The sequence below is a fragment of the Tursiops truncatus genome, chromosome 10 (assembly GCF_011762595.2).
Source record: "Tursiops truncatus isolate mTurTru1 chromosome 10, mTurTru1.mat.Y, whole genome shotgun sequence".
NCBI classification, from domain to species: domain Eukaryota; kingdom Metazoa; phylum Chordata; class Mammalia; order Artiodactyla; family Delphinidae; genus Tursiops; species Tursiops truncatus.
The window spans coordinates 72100998-72121952 of record NC_047043.1 but is presented as its reverse complement, the minus strand read 5'-3'; the positions used below and the strand labels follow the sequence as shown (position 1 = coordinate 72121952).

The 20955-nt window shown below is 48.4% G+C and overlaps 1 protein-coding gene across 11 annotated transcripts in view; it reads left to right on the top strand.

Moving 5' to 3' along the window:
• Positions 1-14967, top strand: part of FAM107A (family with sequence similarity 107 member A) — a 107424-nt gene extending 92457 nt beyond the window's left edge. For 10 of the 11 annotated variants that reach the window (XM_073811289.1, XM_073811291.1, XM_073811294.1 and 7 more), the window contains 3 exons: positions 9858-10032; positions 11863-12019; positions 12510-14967. In XM_073811289.1, the coding sequence (XP_073667390.1) occupies positions 9858-10032; positions 11863-12019; positions 12510-12617 (440 nt within the window). In that variant the 3' untranslated portion in view covers positions 12618-14967. Of the gene's footprint in view, positions 1-5789; positions 5860-9857; positions 10033-11862; positions 12020-12509 lie in introns of those variants that run through there. The other variant, XM_019947679.3, reaches the window with a different exon arrangement.
• The last annotated feature ends 5988 nt before the right edge of the window (positions 14968-20955 follow it).

Genomic DNA, 20955 nt, shown 5'->3' with positions numbered 1-20955 from the left:
CTCTAGTAGTTTTCTGGTAGCATCTTTAGGACTTTCTGTGTAGAGTCTCATGTCACCTTGCAAACAGTAACACTTTTACTTCTTCTTTTCCAATTTGGATTCCTTTTATTTCTTTTTCTTTTCTGATTGCCACAGCTAGGACTTCCAAAACTATGTTAACTAAAAGTGGCGAGAGTGGACATCCTTGTCTTGTTCCTGATCTTAGAGGAAATGCTTTCAGTTTTTCACCATTGAGAATGATGCTTGCTGTGGGTTTGTCATACATGGCCTTTATTATGTTGAGGGAGGTTCCCTCTGTGCCCACTTTCTAGAGTTTTTTTATCATAAATGGGTGTTGAATTTTGTCAAAAGCTTTTTCTGCATCTATTGAGATGATCGTATGTTTTTTATTCTTCAGTTTGTTAATATTGGTGTATCACACTGATTATTTTCAGATACTGAAGAACCCTTGCATCCCTGGGATAAAACCTACTTGATCAAGGTGTATGATCCTTTTAATGTGTTATTGGATTCAGTTTGCTAGTATTTTGTTGAGGATTTTTATGTCTATGTTCATCAGTGATATTGGCCTGTAATTTTCTTTTTTTGGGATATCTTTGGTTTTGGCATCAGGGTGATGGTGGCCTTGTAGAATGAGCTTGGGAGTGTTCCTTCCTCTGCAGCTTTCTGGAAGAGTTTCAGAAGGATAGGTGTTAGCTCTTCTCTAAATGTTTGATAGAATTCGCCTGTGAAGCCATCTGGTCCTAGACTTTTGTTTGTTGGAAGATTTTTAATCACAGTTTCAATTTCAGTACTTGTGATTGGTCTGTTCATATTTTCTATTTCTTCCTGGTTCAATCTTGGAAGGTTGTACCTTTCTAAGAATTTGTCCATTTCTTCTAAGTTGTTCATTTTGTTGGCATATAGTTGCTTGTAGTAGTCCCTCATGATCCTTTGTATTTCTGTGGTGTCAGTTGTAACTTCTCCTTATTGATTTCTAATTTTATTGATTTGAGTCTTCTCCCTTTTTTTCTTGATGAGTCTGGCTAAAGGTTTGTAAGTTTTGTTTATCTTCTCAAACAACCAGCTTTTAATTTCATTGATGTTTTCTATTGTTTTCTTCATCTCTATTTCATTCATTTCTGCTCTGATCTTTATGATTTCTTTCCTTCTACTAACTTTGGGTTTTGTTTGTTCTTCTTTCTTTAGTTGCTTTAGGTGTAAGGTTAGGTTGTTTATTTGAGATTTTTCCTGTTTCTTGAGGTAGGACTGTATTGCTATAAACATCCCTCTTAGAACTGCTTTTGCTGTAACCCATAGGTTTTGGATTGTCATGTTTTCATTGTCATTTGTCTCTAGGTATTTTTTTATTTCCTCTTTAATTTCTTCAGTGATCAATTGATGATTTAGTAACATATTGTTTAGCCTCCATGTGTTTGTTTTTTACAGTTTTTTCCCTGTAATTGATTTCTAATACAATAATTAGTTTTCTAATTTATTAGAATGATTTTTAATTTCATAGCATTGCAGTTGGAAAACCTACTTGATATAATTTCATTTTCTTAAAATACCAAGGATTGATTTGTGATCCAAGATGTGATCTATCCTGGAGAATGTTCCGTGTGCACTTGAGAAGAAAGTGTATTCTACTGCTTTCGGATGGAAAGCCCTATATATGTCAATTAACTCTATCTGATCTAATGTGTCATTTAAGGCCTGTGTGTCCTTATTAATTTTCTGTCTGGATGATACATCCATTTGTTTAAGTGGGGTATTAAAGCCCCCTGCTATTATTGTATTACTGCTGATTTCCCCATTTATGGCTGTTAGCATTTGCCTTATATATTGAGGTGCTCCTGTGTTGGGTGCATATACATTTACAATTGTTATATCTTCTTCTTGGACTGATCCCTTGATCATTATGTAGTGTCCTTCCTTGTCTCTTGTAACACTCTTTATTTTAAAGTCTATTTTGTCTGATATGAGTACTGCTACTCCAGCTTTCTTTTGATTTCCATTTGCATGGAATGTCTTTTTCCATCCCCTCATTTTCAGTCTGTATGTGTTCCTAGATCTGAAGTGGGTCTCTTGTAGACAGCATATATATGGGTCTTGTTTTTGTATCCATTCAGCCAGTCTGTGTCTTTTGGTTGGAGCATTTAATCCATTTACATTTAAGGTAATTATCAATATGTATGTTCTTATTACCATTTTCTTAATTGTTTTGGGTTTGTTTTTGTAGGTCTTTTTTCTTCCCTTCTTCTTTTGTTCTCTTGTGGTTTGATGACCATCTTGAGTGTTGTGTTTGGGTTGCTTTTGTGTGTGTGTGTGTGTGTGTGTGTGTGTATCTATTATAGTTTTTTGGTTTGCATTTCCCATGAGGTTTTGATAAAGCAGTCTATATATACGCATACATACACACAAGGTTGTTTTAAGTTGCTGGTCTCTTAATTTCAAATGTAATTCCCATTTCCTGCATTTGTACTCTCTTCTCACAGTTACTGGTTTTGATATCATACTTGTATATAGATGATTTCCTGCTTTTACTGTATTTTTGCCTTTACCATTGAGCTTTCCCATTTGTGATTTTCTTTTTTTAGTTGTGGCCTCTCTCCCCTACCCCCAGAGAAGTTCTTTCAGCATTTGTTGTAATGCTGGTTTGGTGGTGCTGAATTCTCTTAACTTGTCTGTAAAGCTTTTGATTTCTCCGTCAAATCTGAATGAGAGCCTTGCTGGGTAGAGTTTTCTTGGCTGTGGGCTCTTCCCTTTCATCACTTTAAATACATCCTGCCACTCCCTCTGGCCTGCAGAGTTTATTGGGAAAAACAACAAATGCCACACAAAGGAATTCCTATAACATTATCAGTTGATATTTTTTCTTTGTATTTAATTTTTGTTACTTTGATTAATATGTGTCTCGGCATGTTCCTCCTTGGGTTTATCCTGTGTGGAACTCTATGCGCTTCCTGGACTTGGGTATTTCCTTTCCCATGTTAGGGAAGTTTTCGACTATAATCTCTTCAGATATTTCCTCTGGCCCTTTCTCTTTTTCTTCTTCTTCTTGGACCCCTATAATTTGAATGTTGTTGCATTTAATGTTGTCCCAGAGGCCTCTGAGACTTTCCTCATTTCTTTTCATTCTTTATTCTGTTCTGTGGCAGTGATTTCCTCCATTGTGTCTTCCAGCTCACTTATCTGGTCTTCTGCCTCAGTTATTCTGCTATTGATTCCTTCTAGTGTATTTTTCATTTCACTTATTGTGTTGTCATCACTGATTGTTCTTTAGTTCTAGGTCTTTTTTAAACATCACTGATTGTTCTTTAGTTCTAGGTCTTTTTTAAACATTTCTTGTATCTTCTTGATCTGTGCCTCCATTCTTTTTCCAAGATCTTGGATCATCTTTACTGTCATTACTCTGAATTCTTTTTCAGGTAGATTGCCTATCTCCTCTTCATTTAGTTCTTATAGGTTTTTATCTTGCACCTTCATCTGCAACATATTTCTTTATTGTCTCATTTTGTCTAACTTACTGTGTTTGTGGTCTCCTTTATGCAGGCTGCAGGATCATAGTTCCTCTTGCTTCTGGTGTCTGCCCCCTGGTTGGTGAGGTTGGTCCTGAGGCTTGTGCCATTATCCCCTTGATAGGGGGTTTGACTGGTGTTCTGGTGACCAGAGCCTGCCCTGGCTATTGCGTGAGGCCTCCCCTTTGCTCTGTGGTTGTCACTGCCCTGTCAGGGGCAGAGTCTGCTCCCTAGTTGTTGGAGTAGAGGCCCGTAAATCTGTTTCTTAGCTGTGTCTCTGATCTGCAGTGTGAGGTGAATGGGACTGGAGAACTCCCAATGGTAGAGAAGCCACTGCGTAGTCCTCCTCTGGAGCTGTTCACCTGTGAACGTGCTCTGTTGTGTCCCCTTTCGCCTGTTGTACAGGCTCACGAAGTACACTTGCTGGCACTGCTCTCGGTCCCACCTTAACTGCGGGTATGCCAGCAATTGGCCTGTTGACTCTTAGACGTTGTTTTCACCAGGCCACTGGTGCAGGTCCACTGAGGTCAGGTCCCAGGACTGCAGTAGTCGTGCACCTGGACCCGCGGTGGGAGCTGTGGAGGCAGCTCAGACTCTGGCCTGGCCCAGCCCCCAAGTGTACGTGCCCACAGAGCCCACAGCTGCTAAAGTCAGACCCGTCCCAGCTGCAGGAGCCCTTGCTGTCCTTTCTGATGTTTCGCAGGTGCTGAATTTAGGAAGCCGTCAGTGAACGTGTATCTGCATGGTTCACACAGCCACGAGGAGAGATTTCAGCTCTTCTTCCTTAGTCACAGGGCCCCTGGCCCCTTAGTCACACAGCGCTCAGCTGTGGTTTCAGCACGGCCTCTGTGTGTGTCCCCCCCACCAGAGTCCGCTCCAGAGTGTGCCGCAGCACACGAGCCCATCGGGCAGGAAGGAGCCGAGGCAGCGCTCAGGGAGAGCAGGCTGCCCAGGGCAGGAGCTCCTCAGTCCTATCCCCTCAGGCTGTCTTCTCACAGCCAACAGCAGTCCCCTCCCTAGGTCTGCTCTCCAAACCCCACGTTCCAGCCCCCGTGAGCACCGGTGGACACCTATCTCAGGCTGGGGCATGCAGGGCTGTGGCACAGACCATCTGTGTAGGTCTCTCCCTGTCCTGACAGCCACAGACTGGTTGCTGGGCTCTCCTCCGAGCCCCCCAAGGCTCCCCTTCTGTCCCAGCTGATCTCCCTGCCGGTGAGGGGCCTTCCCCAGATGCAGCAACCTCTCCTCATCTTCAGCTCCCCACCAGGGGCACAGGTCCCATCCTGCTTCCTCTCCTCTTCCTTTTCCCTTCTTCTTTTGTTTGTCCTACCCGGTTATGTGGGGATCTTTCTTATCCTTTTAGGTGTCTGGGGTCCTCTGCTAGTGTTCATCAGGTGCTCTGTGAGACTTGTTCCATTTGTAGATGTATTCTTTTTTTTTGCGGTACGCGGGCCTCTCCCGTTGTGGAGCACAGGCTCCGGACGTGCAGGCTCAGTGGCCATGGCTCATGGGCCCAGCTGCTCCGTGGCATATGTGGGATCCTCCCAGACCGGGGCACGAACCCACGTCCCCTGCATCGGCAGGCGGAGTCCCAACTACTGCGCAACCAGGGAAGCCCTGTACGTGTATTCTTGATGTGTCTGTGGGGAGAGATGAATTCCATGGCCTCCTCTGCCATCTTGGAAAGTCCTCTCCCATGATGTGATGTGACATCCGGCAGCTCCAAATATCTGGGTCTCGGTCGCCATCCAAGATGCTGGTACAGTCACCCAGCATTCTTTTGTTGACGGTTGTTCAGCAGTTAGTTGTGACTTTGGTGTTTCCATGAGAGGAGGTAAGCTCATGTCCTTCTACTCTGCCATCTTATCTCCACCCCCTTGGGGAGTTTTTTAAAATCCCAAAGGCCAAGCTGTCTCCCAGGCCAATTAAATCAGAATCCCAGGGTAGGACTCAGACATTGGTATTTTTTAAACTCCCTCTGATGATGTCAGTATGCAGCCAGGGTTAAAATCCACTGATTTAACTAGTACAGTTTTTAAGGAGAATGCTCCATCCAAGACTAGAAGTTGGATATTTTAATCGTGCTTATTAATAACGGCTAACGAGGTGGCCCCACTCAGTTTCATCTATAGGAGTGAGGCCCTGGAGTTGTTCAGTGCACAACCTGCCTCACTGTATGTGGCAGCTCTAGTAGCCGGCACTTATCGAGTGCTCGACTCAGTGCTAGGCACTAACTTGCCAAGCACCATGCAAGTATCACCTCCTTTGTTTTGTAACAACCTCATGAAGAAGCGTGCTGATAAAGAGCAGCTGTCACACCTCCTCAACGCTGCTGTTCTAGAGGAAGCAGCCGCACACAGTAAGTAATGAGTGGGTATGGCTTTGTTCCAAAGGGGTTGGATTTGACCCAAAGACTATAGTTTTTGGACTCCTGCTGCAGAGGATAGGTACACTTGCCCATGGCTAGGAACGGGCTGAGCCAGCATTCAACCCAGGTTCTAATGGCTCCAACATTATTCTGCCTTTCTTTGACAACCAGTGAAGGATATTCATTAGCTACTCAACTTTCTCTTCAACTGGTCTTCTTCCCTGCCAGCTCTTCCTTGGGGCGTTCACCTTTTTCTTTTCAGAGATGACCTTACGCTCACCTTACCTCACATCTTTGCCCCATCACAGCCACCTCCCCCAAAGTCTCGGATCTCTGAGGACACCCCAGCAGCCTGAGAGACCTGGCCAGAGCAGCCCTGAGAATGGACCCCTCCTCTGCTCAGGGGGCCCAGCTGATCCCCAAGAGAGCCCGATTTTCCTGGCCTAGCTCCTGTGCTTTGTTGAGCAGCCTCTTTTATTCCAACACCTATGTGAGGCTCTTCTACATGGAGGCCTCTTTTAATTAAATTAAAGGCAGGAAGGTTGGCTCAGCAGCTGTCTAAACCCTGGGGGCCACACACACATGTCCATGGATCTCACACATGTTTTGCTGGAGTTTAGAACCCTAACTGGCAACAGCAGCAGTTTTCCCAAGTTGCAGCTCTGAGCTGAAGAACCAGCCACATCCTTCAGGATTCCTGCCTCAGTGACCACACCACCCTGGTCTCAGCAAAACATCATCTCCCACACCTCACCACTGATTTTTTTTTTTTTTTTTTAAATATGCCTAGAGCAGATCCTTGAACCAGAGCTGCAAATTGATTGGACCTGGGGTGCAGGACTGGCTACATAATGTGCAGGGCCCAGTGCAAAATGAAAACGCAGGACCCCCTTGTAAGCACGATCCTGTGTGGTCCCTGCTGGGCTGAGGACTGGCCCCGGGGCGGCCAACTCATTGGCTCGCGGATGACCTTTGAAATGAAGGTCCGCAGCCTGGCCAGTCAGATGTTTTTCCTCGAATTTAATGGGAAAGACAGAGGCTGCCCATTGGAAGTAAAAGAAACCAAAGTCATATCAAAAATTCTCAAAACCTGCTCACAATTTTTCCCCCACACAGCAGTGAGAATGACCTTCTTAAAATCAAATCAGAGGCGATCTTTCCCCAACTTGAAACCACCCGTCCACCCTCACTCCATGCTCTGGGTCACTCCCTCACGCCACTGCAGACACACTATGCCTTTTTGTTTTCTGAACAGACGTAGCTTGTTCAAGGTACGTGAGTCACCCATGCTGTTCCCTCTGCCCCACACAGGCTCCCTCTTCCTTCTCAACCGTCACATCTTAAAGGTCACCTCCCAGAGAGGCCCTCTTGCTGCACCTGGCTGAAGGAGGGTCCTCCTGTTAGTCTCTATCCTAGCGCCGCCCGCCACCCCCCCAATTCCCTGAGCAGGCTCCTTGCGATTTGCAATCATTTATTTTTGTTGGTTTGTGTACATGTTTGCTGTCTGCCTCCCTAGCAGAATGTCAGCTCTGTGGGAGTGGGAGCCTTGCCTGTTTAGTTCATCTCTGTCTACCACCATACCTGGCAGATTATAGAAACTCTAACATATGGTAGGATGAATGAATAATTGTATGATTGTGTACTTTCTCAATGGCCATTCCTGTTATGCAGGAGCTCTTGGTTTTGTGGACCTGTTTTGTATCTGGCCACACTTGAATTTTCTCATTAGTTCCAAGAGCTTTTCTGTTAATCCATTTGGGAATTCTGGGTGCATATAGTGATATCTTATGCAAATATTAATTCTGCCCTCTCCTTTCCTAAAGTTATATAATTTATTTCTGTTTCCTAACTCATTGCTTTGGCAACATACAGTTAGTTGTTTTAAAGATGGTGTGACTGATAAAAAATTCTGAAGCTTTGGAAGGTTTGGGGGCACACAGGAATTAAGGGCAGGACGACTAGCCAAGGAGCTGAAGCAATTAGTGTGGTGTGATAATGGGCTGGGAAAGATGAGAGCTGAGCACATAGGAAGAAAAGAGTGTAGCTAAGAATTACTCAGATAAAGGACTGGTGAGACTTGGTAATGGGAAAAGGCAGTGGAAGGGGGAAAAATTCCCCAAACTCCAATCTGAATCAAGATATTCTAACACACTGGCTCCCAAACAACTTAATCCCAGACTAAGAAAATATCCACATTTTTAAAGGAGGAGGGGGTTGATATAGCCAACTGTTTGTTTTTAACTAACTACTAAACCCTACCACAATCATTTTTTAAGGACCAAAAAATTAAGAAAGATATAACCTGAAAAACAAATAGCCTTCTGAAAAAAGAAAATTAATTAGAATTCTCATTTTAGAAGTTTTGAGAATGGGAATTCAAGAAAGAAAATTAGCAACCATGTCTCTAGGCTCTGACACTTAATTATTATATTTTGGATGTAGCAAGATTAACACTTTTCTCAGTTTACACAGCATCTTTACAAATGGGGTCTCAATCCTCCTCACAGCACCCGGCAGTAGGTAATAAGAGAAATGCCAAACATGTGTCTGGTGTGCTACCATTTGCAAAGCATCATCTCCCCTTTGATGCCCACATTCCCTAACATGTCACCTTGCAATCTGCACCCCATCAAACCCCCTCCTCCTGTGTTTTCCAACCCCACTGACCTATTACCCACTTCCAGGTTCTTGCACAGACCACCATCCCTGTCTAGTTTACTTGGAGAACTCCTGTTCATCAAGCAGAAAATGGCTTTCATCCTCTTCCCAGTGGGAGGGAAGAAGTGAGGGTCTGTCCACAGGCAACATGGTGGTTGGTGGTTTTTAAGAGGGGGACTAGAGCCTGACGTATGCAGTGGGAACACAGCCCCTCAGTTGCATCATGGAAACCACATGCCTTAAAGCACTGGTTCCCCAAGACCAACCTCCCTGAGCATCAGTTTTCTCATCTGTACAACCTCAAAGCTTTTATTTTAAATTGCCAACAAATATTTATTGAGTGCCTACTATATAACAGACCAGACACTGCCAACGCCTAGCGTATAGTAGAGGCTCAACCTCAGAAAAGTGGGACTCATGAAGGGAGCAGAGCCAAGGCCTAAATTTTCACGCTAAATACTACATGCAGCTACTGGCCAGTCTGTGTCACCCTCTTGAGACTTTTTCTTAAAAATCCCCACCCTCGGGCTTCCCGGGTGGCTCAGTGGTTGAGAGTCCACCTGCCGATGCAGGGGACACGGGTTCGGGCCCCGGTCCAGGAAAATCCCACATGCTGGGGAGCAGCTGGGCCCGTGAGCCAGGGCCGCTGAGCCTGCACGTCCGGAGCCTGTGCTCCCCAACGGGAGAGGCCACGACAATGAGAGGCCCGCGTACCGCAAAAAAAAAAAAAAATCCCCACTCCCACTCTCACCCCTTTGTAAGTAGACATGGCAGTCCTGGGATTTCATACCCTCCTCTTTGGTCTGGAGAAAGTGAAAAGCTGGGCATGTCCATGAGGAAATTTGGAACTACAGATAGGGAAGTTGGACAATAAGGGGTGATATTTTCTTTTGATCACTGCATTTATCCAAATTATCCTTAACAAGTACATATTGCTCTTTTTAAATACCTTTTCTTTTTCTGATACAAGCTCAATGAGAAACAGAATTCCTTTTATAGGAGGGAAAAGTTTTTTTTCAAAGTCAGGCCAAAAACATTTGCATGCGTCAACCCATACACTTTGTGACCCCACTTTTAGGGGTCAAGAAAAGTAGCACTTTTCTATACCCCACTTTACAGCCATCATCTCCAGTCCTTACAACCCTGTGCACAGGCTCAATTATCTTCATTTCACAAATGAGGAAACCAAGGCTCGGAAAGGCAAGTCGCTTGCCCAGGGCCGCACAGTGAGCTGAGATCCATCTAACACCAAAACCCTTGCCCTTCAGCTGTGCCCAGAATGGGTGAGACTGTGGGCCCAGCTCTGACCAACTCCCCTGTCACTTCTACAGCCTCCATGTACTCGGAGATCCAGAGGGAGCGGGCGGACATCGGAGGCCTGATGGCCCGGCAAGAATACAGAGAGTGGAACCCGGAGCTCATCAAGCCCAAGAAGCTGCTGAACCCCGTGAAGGCCTCCCGGAGCCACCAGGAGCTGCACCGAGAACTGCTCATGAATCACAGGAGGTGGGAGTGGAGTTCGGCTGCCTAGTCTGGCAAGCACCCCCTCAGGCCTGCTGAGGCGCGGGGAGGTGCCCCTCACGAAAGGCAGGCCTGGTAGTCATCCTGGGGCTCCTAGAGGCTGAGGAGGTCAAAGGGCGCCCCACATGGTCACCAGCAGACACTGGGAAGGTCCAAAGGCCCTGTTCTCCCACCCAGCTACCTACCTGTAGCTGCCCTCCAGGTGCATTTACCATGTGCGAGGCACCGTGCCCAGAGTTGGGGCTACAAGAAGGAATGGGACCCAGTTCCTGCCCTCACAGAGGAGATAGATGCATACCAGGTGGTAGGATGGGTGCTTGGATGGGGCCATAAATGGGCCTGCGACCCCAGAGGAGCCGCCAGGCAGTGTTCCAAGATACTATCACTTCCTCCATGAGGTCAAGGCCCGAAGGGTGGGCACAAGTCAGCCAGCTTAGGAGGGGGACATTGGCCGGTAGAAGCAAGTATGTTCCCAGCAGATGGATAAGCATGTGCGAACGGACAGGAGACAGGAGTAGCTCAGAGTGGCTGGAGCAAAGATTGTAAGGTAGGCCAGAAGAGACATGTGGACCTGTGAAGGGTCTCAAGCAGGGGTGTCACAGTCGTGGAGGGGGTATGAGTGGAGCAAGGAGGCCAGGAGCATGCAATGAGCAAGGCAGGCTTGGGGCATCAGGGCTGGGACTGGATTATTGAGAGAGATTGTGGGGAAGGGGAGAGGGAGGCTGAGCTTTCCGCCCCTCCGAGGCCAGAGCACCAGGACGAAGGCCGCAGTGCCTTTGAAGCTCCCTCTACTGGCCGTTTTTGGTATTGGCGCTGGCTGTGATTTTCATTCTTGTTTTCAGTTGTGCGCAACATCCCTTCCTCAGATCTCACTTTGCCTCCTCCGTGTTGTGCCCACCCCCTCCTCCTAGTCACAGCAGTCTCTCTGTATCCACAGAGGGTTGGTTCTGGAACCCCCCACAGAACCCCAAATCCACAGATGCTCCAGTCCCTTATGTATTTAAAATGGCCTAGTACAGCCAGCCCTCCGTATCCCCGGAGTCAACCAACCACCGATCTGATCCGCGGAAACAAAGGGCTGACTGTGTATTATGAGTATTTTCTCAGGTTGCCTTTTAGAGTCATCCCGTTTAAAATCACCACAATTAAACAAAAGCCTAAAGACAAATCAGGGGAAATATTTGCTATATAAATGATAAAAATACATATGTACCTCTTATAAATTCATAAGGAGAAAATGATAGGTATGGTTAGGTCGCAAAAGAAGAAATGCAAGTAGCTGGCAAACATCTCCAAGGCTGGTCCATGTGACTAGCAATCAAAGAAACAAAGGAAAACCAGATATTTTTTGCCTACCAGATTCTCAAATACAAAAAGATCGGATAGTGACAATAGGGAGAAACAGATGCTCTTGTATACTGTTGACGGAAGTATAAAGTGGATAATCTTTTCTAAGGAACAAGACGGGAATATGTATCCAAAATCTTTTAAAAGCGCCTGACCCAGCAGCTCTACCTCTAGAAACTCATCCTGAGAAAATAACCAGTAATATCATAAAACCTGGCCTCTGAACTTACACAGGCGTAGGTGCAAATCCTCATTCAGTCCCTTCACAGCTGTGACTTGGACACGTGTCTTAAATCCTAGGAGCCTCGCTTCCCTTCCCTGTATAACGGGACAGTAATGGTTTCACCTCCCCGGGCTAGCAGGAGGATTGCACGATGTAATGGTATAGGTTGATGTCTGTGCAGGGTGTAGCCCTGGGTGGGGAGAAGTTGGGGGTCTCCTAACAAACACCTCCTCCCGCCACCCCAGGGGCCTGGGCGTGGACAGCAAGCCGGAGCTGCAACGTGTCCTGGAGCACCGCCGGCGGAACCAGCTCATCAAGAAGAAGAAGGAGGAACTGGAGGCCAAGCGCTTGCAGTGCCCCTTTGAGCAGGAGCTCCTGAAACGGCAGCAGAGGCTGAGCCAGGTGGGTGGGGGCCCCCAGACCCGGCCCACGCCTCCTCCAAGACTGTCCTGGCCCAGGGAGGAGCTCCGCATGCGGCCACAGCTGACCATGAGGTTGAGCAAAATGGGGACTGCACCAGGAGTCCACCCCTGGCCTGAGTCCTCACTCTGCCACTCCCTTTGCTGTGTGACTTTGGGCCAGTGGCTTCCTCTCTCTGAACCTCAGTTTCCTCATGGGCCCAATGTATTGCATGCTGATTCTGATTGCCTTCTCTCAACTGCCCCGTGAGCTCGGTGGAGTTCCCATTTTAGAAACGAGGTTAGCAATCTGAACCAGGCTTCACGGGGAGAAAACAGTCTCATGCTCTGTTCCCCCCAGCTACCAGGCTGGGGGCAAAACTGATCCCCATTCTGTTTCCCCAGAGAGGACCCTTGGTCCAAACCCAGTGGCTTTTGAGAATGGGAATTCCCCTAGCCCACCCACTTCACATCTCTGTTTCTCTCTCCTTCAGCTGGAAAAACCACCAGAAAAGGAAGAGGACCATGCCCCCGAATTTATTAAAGTCAGGGAAAACCTGCGGAGAATCACCACCCTGACCCGTGAAGAGAGAGCGCTTTAGAGCCAGCTGCTGGAGCTCCAGCGCCCCCTGCAGCCCGCCCCTGGTCCCCACACCTTCCTGCAGCCCTGCTGTAGCCGGCAGCCCTGGGCCCCTGGTATTGACACACCTGTGATGGTCACACTCGCTTCTGTAAAATGCGTTGTCTCAGTGGGCCGCCCTCCCCCCAACCCCCCGAAGATGGGGGCTCCTGAGCTCCCAGCCTTTTCGTTCTGAGTACTCATCCCTCCTGCTCCAAGAAGAAGCCACTGCTGGGAAAACTTTCACCAGGCACTTCTCCCTGAGGGGGCTTCTGAGCTCTGCCAAGATTTTTCTGGCAGAGTTGAGAAGGGACGGGCATCTCTGGCTGGACAGGCCGTCCGTTCTGCCCAGGCCCCATGGGGCCCTGCTTCTCTGGGCAGCCCAGCTCCCAGGTCTCCAAGAACTTCCCTGCCTGGGGTGGTCTCTGCAGCCCGGTGTGGGGCAGCTCAGCAGAGCATCCCGGGATGCCGGCTCTGCAAGCCGCCTGAGGGGAGGACGGGTCTGTCTAACGACGACAGCTTCTTTCTCAGACTCTGCCAGCCTTTCCCCACCCCCATGCCTTTATCTTCTCCTCTCCACAGCCCCACCCTCTCCAGGCCCTGTAACCACACCTAGCCAGGGCTGCAGCCCTTCCGCTACTGGACGGCTAGAACAGTGCTTCTCAAACTTCACAGTGCCTATAAATTACTGGGGATCTTGCTAAAAGACCGGCTTTTGGGTCAGTAGATTTGGGGTGCGGGCTGAGATTCTCATTGCTAAGAAGCTCCTAGACTGTTGGGCTGAGGCCCACACTGTACCCGGCAAGGCTGGAGCGTCCAGGGGTGGTCAATGAGGCCATCTCTGCCCCACAGCGCCCACGGCCCTCTGCCCTGGAGATTCCCACCTGCCACCACAGCCCCCAAGGGCTCCTTATTTTCCACCCACCCCAGGGACCTCAGGCCTGGGAAGGCTCTTGCCTAGCAAATTGTGTTATGTGACCAGAAATGTATGTAATCGCCAATCTGCATTTCTTACCACACTGATGCAATTCTAGCCAAAGACTCCCACAAAACTTTTCTTTTAAACCTTTTCCCGAAGCCTATGAAGAGCAAATTATAACGTGATTTCCAATAGGCTTCTGAAAATATAAAAAATGGTTTGAAGACCCTACAGCCGCCCTTCCAAACCGGTCCCGTTGAGTCCCCATTTCCAGCCTCTGCACCTGGGACCCACCCCTATTTCGTTTCCATCACCTGGGCCAGCTTCAGTGAATTCACCCATTCTTCCTCAAAACGCCCTTCCCAACGCGAGACCAAATGTTTCAGCCTTTTGCTCCTATCCCATATTTAAAGATTTAGAGACTAAACCGGGCCTGTTTCTTTTTCCCCTGAAGTCCCTGCCTCTGGCTTTGTAAACCCATCATCCAAGGTAGCAGGGCAGTGCTAGAAAAGCATTTCCCTTCACACCCCAAGACTGGCACAGAGCTACCAGAAAGAGCTACCGCTGGGATGCCCTTTGATACTTGGACCAAAGGTGGGAGGAAAGGGATCATCCTGGTCTTAGGCCTAACTGGGTGGCTGGAGAGGGACTAAAGACATCATCCTTTTCCTGTGGGGGGCGGCGGCTCTAAAAGTCTCTCAAATGTGACAGTCTTAGTGAGAAGATGGTAATACTGTTTTAAATGTCTGCCAGGTGAGAGAATGCTAAAAATGCACAGTCCCTAAATAAAGGCCACCCCTTCCCCAAAGAAGCTGTCCCCTGTGTGGTGTTCAGACAGGGAAAGCAAGACTGAGTATCTAGGATGAAGTAGGCCCCTTCAAGGGGATGCTTGGGATTTCACTCTGTGGGCCCCATAGGTGCTCCACAGAGGTGGCAAATCATGGAGACAAAGCCCCAGAAGTAGAAGGAAACTCAAGTACCATGTCGTCCATGGAGCCATGGCAGACACCCTTGATCACTCCCCAGTGGTCAGCCCCAACTCCTTCTCTCCAGCCATCTCCCATTGTAGAGGCTGTAAATACAGAGTCTCACTGTTACAGCCTCCTTTACAACTTGGGGTGACCATGTGACCAGGTATGGCCAGTGAAATTTAAGACAAAGTCTGCAGGGGCTCCTAGGAAAGCTTATGTTTTTCTGATAAAAGAGACAGACTGGGTAACAACTCCCTGCTCCTCCCTTCTTCCTACCTTGATGATGGGATGCCTGGAGCCACAGCAGCCATCTTGCTACAATGAGAAAATGGCCAAGAGAATTTTAGAAACATTGACCTGTCATCACCTGACCAAGCCAATGCCAGCAGCCATCCTCCTCCAGAATTCTTGTAAATAAAAATAAAACCCTCTTGTTTAAGCCATTGCTGGTTGTTCTCTGTTCCCTGCAGCCAAAAGCATTCCTAGCTGACACAGAAGGCCAACCCTGCTGCCCAGAATTACCTGCAGACTGTACTGAAAAGCCAAATTCCTCTTTGCCATCAGAAACCTACTGGATCAGGATCCCCAGCAACAGTGCCTGGGATCTGTTTGTCTACACTTTTTCCATATAGCCTACACGGCACCAGTCTGAGAACCGGTATTTGGGCATCGCTAATTCACACGTCATTCAGTAAGCATTTGTTGAGTGTCTGCTCTGTGCCAGGAAACATGCCACGTGCTGGGGGCACAGTGGGAAATAAAACATCGGGATTATTGCAGTGGCCTCCTCCTACTGTTCTCCCTGCTTCTGCCCCTGCCCCCTACAGCCTATTCTCAACAGAGCAGTCAAAATGTTAAGATGTTAAAAACCCCGTTAACATCTAAGGCAGATCTGTCACTCGTCTGGCTCCCAACAGAGTCGTTCCTGTGACCGAGAAGGTCCTATACGTCCAGCTCTCTTAACCTCGGCCCTACTTCCCACTGCTCTCCTCTTCCTCACGCAGCTCCAGCCAGCCCAGCCTCACACCCACCAGGCATGCGCCCCCCGCCCCCCAGCCTTTTCACCTGCTATTTCCTGGCCGGGAGTGTTCTTCCCTCACAGAGCCGCACAGTTCACTCCCTCGCTTTCTTCAGGTCTTTTTCATGCTCTTTCTAAACCAGGTCCCCTTGGTCGCCCCTCCTAAAATCTCAGCATCACCTACACTCTTCCTATCCCTTCTTTCCCTGCCTTATTTTTCCTCCCTACCACTTATCACCGTCTAACATATATTTTACTTATTTATCTCGTGTGTCTCTCCTAACGATAATGTCAGCTCCATGAGGGCAGAGATTTTTGTCTGTCTTGTTTACGGCTGAATCCCAAATGGCCTTCCTCCTTCCTCCTTCCCTGCCAGCAAGTGGCCTAGCCTGTGCCATGTTGGCATCTAGGCCCCAGGGAAAAGAATCCCAGCCCCATCCCACTCACGGTTTTGAGAAAAGGCATTTGGCCACTTGGGGCATAGGGCACATAGCAGGTGCTTACTAAATGTTTGTTGAATGAATGAGTGAATGAGAAGCCCCTTCTCCCTCTTCTTCTTTCTGCAATACATCCAGCCTCTTCCCAGGTTCAGCCCCTCATCACCATCACTCACTTGAATCCTTCCTCCACAATGTCGACCCTGGCCCAGAGGTGTCAATTTGGTCCAGAAGCTTTCCTTTGGCCTCTTGGGCTTTTGTTAGTGTTCCTGGGCCCTACTAGCACTTGTGCCTTCAGAACTCGTATTGGAGCTGCATGGCTCCTCCACACCACGTTCCAGGCATCCAGAGAGTTAGCTCATCCCTGAAGGCAGCGGTCAGGCCATCACCCAGTCCTGGAGACCCTGGAGAAGGACAAGGCTGCAGCAGTAGCTCTGATGGCAGACCCTGCCCTAAATGGGAGCCGACAGCAGCCAGCCCTGTTCTCACTGAGGCCACACTCTCACACTCAGCAGACCACAAGCCCTGTTCTCACTGAGGCCACACTCTCACACTCAGCAGACCACAAGTCCTGGTCTGGGGGTGGAGACACCCTCTTCAAAGGCAAACCAGCACTAAATACAAAACCTGGGAGAGAGACAGAAGAACTCAGGAGAAGGGACGCTCCCTCCCTGGTTCTGCAGTGTGTGCTCCAAGGGAGCTTTTGCAGGCCAACCTCACCGCACTTGAGATTATCCAACTTCCAAGCCTCATGAAAAGAGGGACCCCTTCTGACTCTGCTGATCTTTACCACTCCCAGCCAGGACGGACTCTGCACATAGTAGGTGTTCAAAAAAGTTGTGAATGGGTATCAGTAATGATCACGGCATTTATGGAGAGCCAGCAATGTCACCACTCATAACAATTTGGTATCATCCTCCCCATTTTCAGATGAAGAAACCAAGGCTCGGGTAAACTAAAGGACTTGCCAGAAGTCACAAAACAATTCCTGGGGAGAGATGAGATTCACACAGAGCCATCTGTCGTCAAAGCCTACATTTTTTCCACCAGAGCCAGGCTGTGCTCTTAGAAAGGGCTCCTAGGGGGTCCCTATGCCATCCTAACCTTTTGACACAAGATTCAGGAACATATCTCACCTTCCTTTTGTCCATCTGAACTTGAGAGATTTGGCTAACATAAACATAGATGCAGGCCATCATAGACTGACATGAGTCCTGGGGTGAGGAATATCTACACACTATAGACATGGCCCCATCCCCAATATCATACCCCCACCCCCAAAGCCAACCAGTCTCTGGGGCCAACCAACGGGTTAAGATCTACCATCACGGGGACTTCCCTGGTGGCACAGTGGTTAAGAATCCGCCTGCCAATGCAGGGGACACGGGTTCAAGCCCTGGTCCAGGAAGATCCCACATGCCGCGGAGCAACAAAGCCCATGCGCCACAACTACTGAGCCTGCGCTCTAGAGCCCACAAGCCACAACTACAGAGCCCGTGTGCCACAACTACTGAAGCCCGTGCACCACAGCGAAGAGTAGCCCCTGCTCACCACAACTAGAGAAAGCATGCAGCACCGAAGACCCAACGCAACCAAAAATAAATTAATTAATTTTAAAAATCTACCATCACAGCCTGCCCCCTTGCAGAACTGTACCTGCGGCTGAGCAGTGGCCTAAACCATTTGATGTTCCATTGCTCCCAAAGACCCATCAAACCCAACCACGCTGCTCCCACCAGGGCCCTGTTTTACGGTGCCCCCTTTTGCTGGGCCTCATGAGAACAGCGCCCCTCCATCCCAGCGGTTGCTGTCCTCATCTCAGCCCATCACAATTATTTGAGTTGATGATCGGCTGGCACTCGCCCAGAGAGGACACGGGGCTGGGCTTGTTTTCCAAATCTGGCCCTCTCATTAAGTGTGCCCATCCACTTCCCAGAAAGGACCTGCAAAGAGAGATGAGCAGGATTGCCCAGGGAGGGACCCTGGCAGCTCTCCTGGGCTGCCTGGCAACAGCTAAGCTAGCTGGGGTTCCCCGCTCCAAGGAAGGGCTTCCCATGGGACCAAGGCAGCTAGCTCACGCTTTTGTGTGCCTGAACTAAACTGTTCATTTCCCCCTGCAAGGTCAGTCCCAGGCTTTCCCTGTAAAGAGTTAATTCTGTGCCTGGATCTGGATTCAAGCCCCACCTCTGCCGATCGCTCCTTGTCACAAGTCTGGGCAACTTGCTGAACGACAGTTTCCACATCCGTGACATAGGTAATGATATCTGCTCTTACTGAACATTTAGTGTCTGTGCCAGGGACTGGCCTAAACACTTTGTATGAATTCTCTCGTTTCAGCCCCCAGGACTGTCATTACCTCCATTTTACAGATGGAGCGCCTGAGGTTTAAAGAGGCAAAGCTACTGCCCAAAAGCACACAGCCAGCAGGTGGCAAAAGCGAGATGTGAACTCACATCCACCTGGCCGGAGCCTGCGCGTTTATATTGGCGTATCTGCATTTGCTGATGGAGGCTCAGGAGAAAGTTTTGCAAAGCACCCATGTTCAAGCCTTCCCATCTGTTGCCGGAAATATTCTGCAAGCCTGCTGAGGCCAAATGGCCAGCCACTTTCCTCCTTCCTCCTCCTCTGCCAGCAGGTGGCCCGGCCCAAGCCAATCTGGTAAGGCAGAGTGGGCCCCAGGGACATTCACGGCTTTGAGAGAAGCCAGTGGCCAAATGGGACACAGGAGTCCACATGCCTGCTCTTGGCCCAGGAAGCTCAGGGAAGGAGCAGGAAGGAGAGAAACACGCATTAAGCACCTACTATATGCCTGGTAGGTCCTGGAACATGAGAGAACAGACACAGAGCACCTAGCCCAGGGCCTGGCACATTTCAAGGGATGAAAGTTCCCTCTCCCCACCTCTCTCTCCCCTTGTTAGGATATCGTGACAGGTAGCACAGCATGGCTGTTAAGAGCCCAGGCCACAAAGTCAGGCAGACTTTAGACTTGGGGGTTGGGTAGGGGATCTGGCTCTGCCACTCACCAGATGGGTGACCTTCGAAAAGTTACTTAACATCTCTGAGTTTCTCATCTGTTAAACGAAGGTTCCAGTAGTACCAGCCTTACAGACTGTTGAGGGCTGAATTAACAAATATAAAATATTTGTTAGGCACGGGCACATGGCCAGCACTCAGTAAAAGTTAATTATTGTTTTCCCTTTCCTTGGTAGTTTCATTCTGTCTGTCATATCTGTCACTGCGGACCCCTCCAAGCTCTATTTCCACTCATTTACTTCTCTTAGTCCCTAAGCTTGTCTGGCATCCACCCCTCCCTCATGGCTGGCCACCCCAAGACACTCTGCCCTTCTCCCAGTCCCTTTTGTGGGGGAGGTGTCGCCCATACCTTCTCACACCCCAACCTAAATTGACGGACATTCTGAAAACAACACCTCACCAGTACTCCTCAAAGTATCAAGGTCATAAAGACACAGAAAGACTGAGGAACTGTACCAATTGGAGGAGACAGGACAATTAAATGCAGTGTGGGATCCTGGAATGGATCCTGAACCAGGAAAAAGATATTAGTGGGAAAACTGGCAAAGCTCAACGTGCAGTGAATGACTAGCTCTGCAGGATTTCAAACCCTGCACGTTCCAAAGAAAGCACTGGCCCTTGATAGCTCCTGGGAGCCAACCTCTAAACTCTTAGAATATCCTGCCTGAAAAGAGTACCTCTGTCCACCTGGGCCCTTGGGCCACGCCAGGCAGTTTACACCAACAATGTGATGTACGTGGGGTCACGGGTCATGCTGTATCAGTGTGGCTTCTGGAGCGGCTGGAGACTGAGTAACTAAGGTCAGCCACACCAGCATCCCAGGGCTCTATGACTCACGCCCTATAACCCTGGACGCCAAGGCTGGGGTGGGCTTCCCTGGTTATAGGTACAGTGTGCGTGTTGCCACACAGGGAGAATTAAATGCTGTCCATACAACTCCACTGGGAGAGGACGGACAACTGGAAGGTCGCGCCCGGTCTCTCCTGGACTCCACCTTCTATGTCCTTTCCTTTGCTGATTCTAATCTGTATCCTTTCGCAGTGATAAACCATGATCATGAGTGTATCAGCTTTTCTGAGTTCTGTGAGTACTTCAGGCAAGTCACTGAACCTGAAGTTCATCTTGGGGACCTTCCAACACACTCAAATAAGTTCTGAAGATTAGTTAATAGTAGTATGTCATGATAATTTCTTGCTCTCACTAACCGCACCACAGTTATGTAAGATGTCAACACTGGAGGTGGCTGGGTGAAAGGCGTACAGAAACTACTACTATTTTTTGCAACCTTCTGAAAGTCTAAAGTTATTTTGAAATAGAAAGTCAAAAACAAAGAATAGGAAGACATGAGATGGTAAGTGTTAAAGCTGAGTGTTAGGTACTTGTGGAATCATTATATTGCTCTCTCCAGATTTGGACAGGTTTTCAATTTTTCGTAATAAAAAAAAAATTAAACTAGAGGATTCAATAGTTTGGTACAACAAACTGAAATGATCATATCCAAAAACATGTAAAGCAGAGTCAGCACCAAAGTTGATAAAGAAATTATTTAAACACAGAATTTACCAAACATTGAAGGAACCTGCACCCTGCCCTCCCCATGCAGCAGTGGCTTGAGCACCCCAAGCCCAGCCTACACTGTGGAGCTGCCAAGCCACAACCTGGCCAGGCGAGTGTACAGTGTCCTGCCCTGCCCACCCCATGTAGCAGCTCCAGCCCTGCCACATGAGGGAAACTCCCTTGAGTGGCTGGTACTGGTGGCCAGAGGGACTGTGCATCTGGGCCCCACGAATCATCTCCTACACAAGAACACTCCTTCAAGACTGGGAGAGGTAGCTGTTTTGCCTAATACATACAGACAAACACATATAGTCAGGCAAAATGAGAAGACAAAGGAACATGTTCCAAACCAAAGAACAAGATAAAGCCCCCCAAAAAAGATCTTA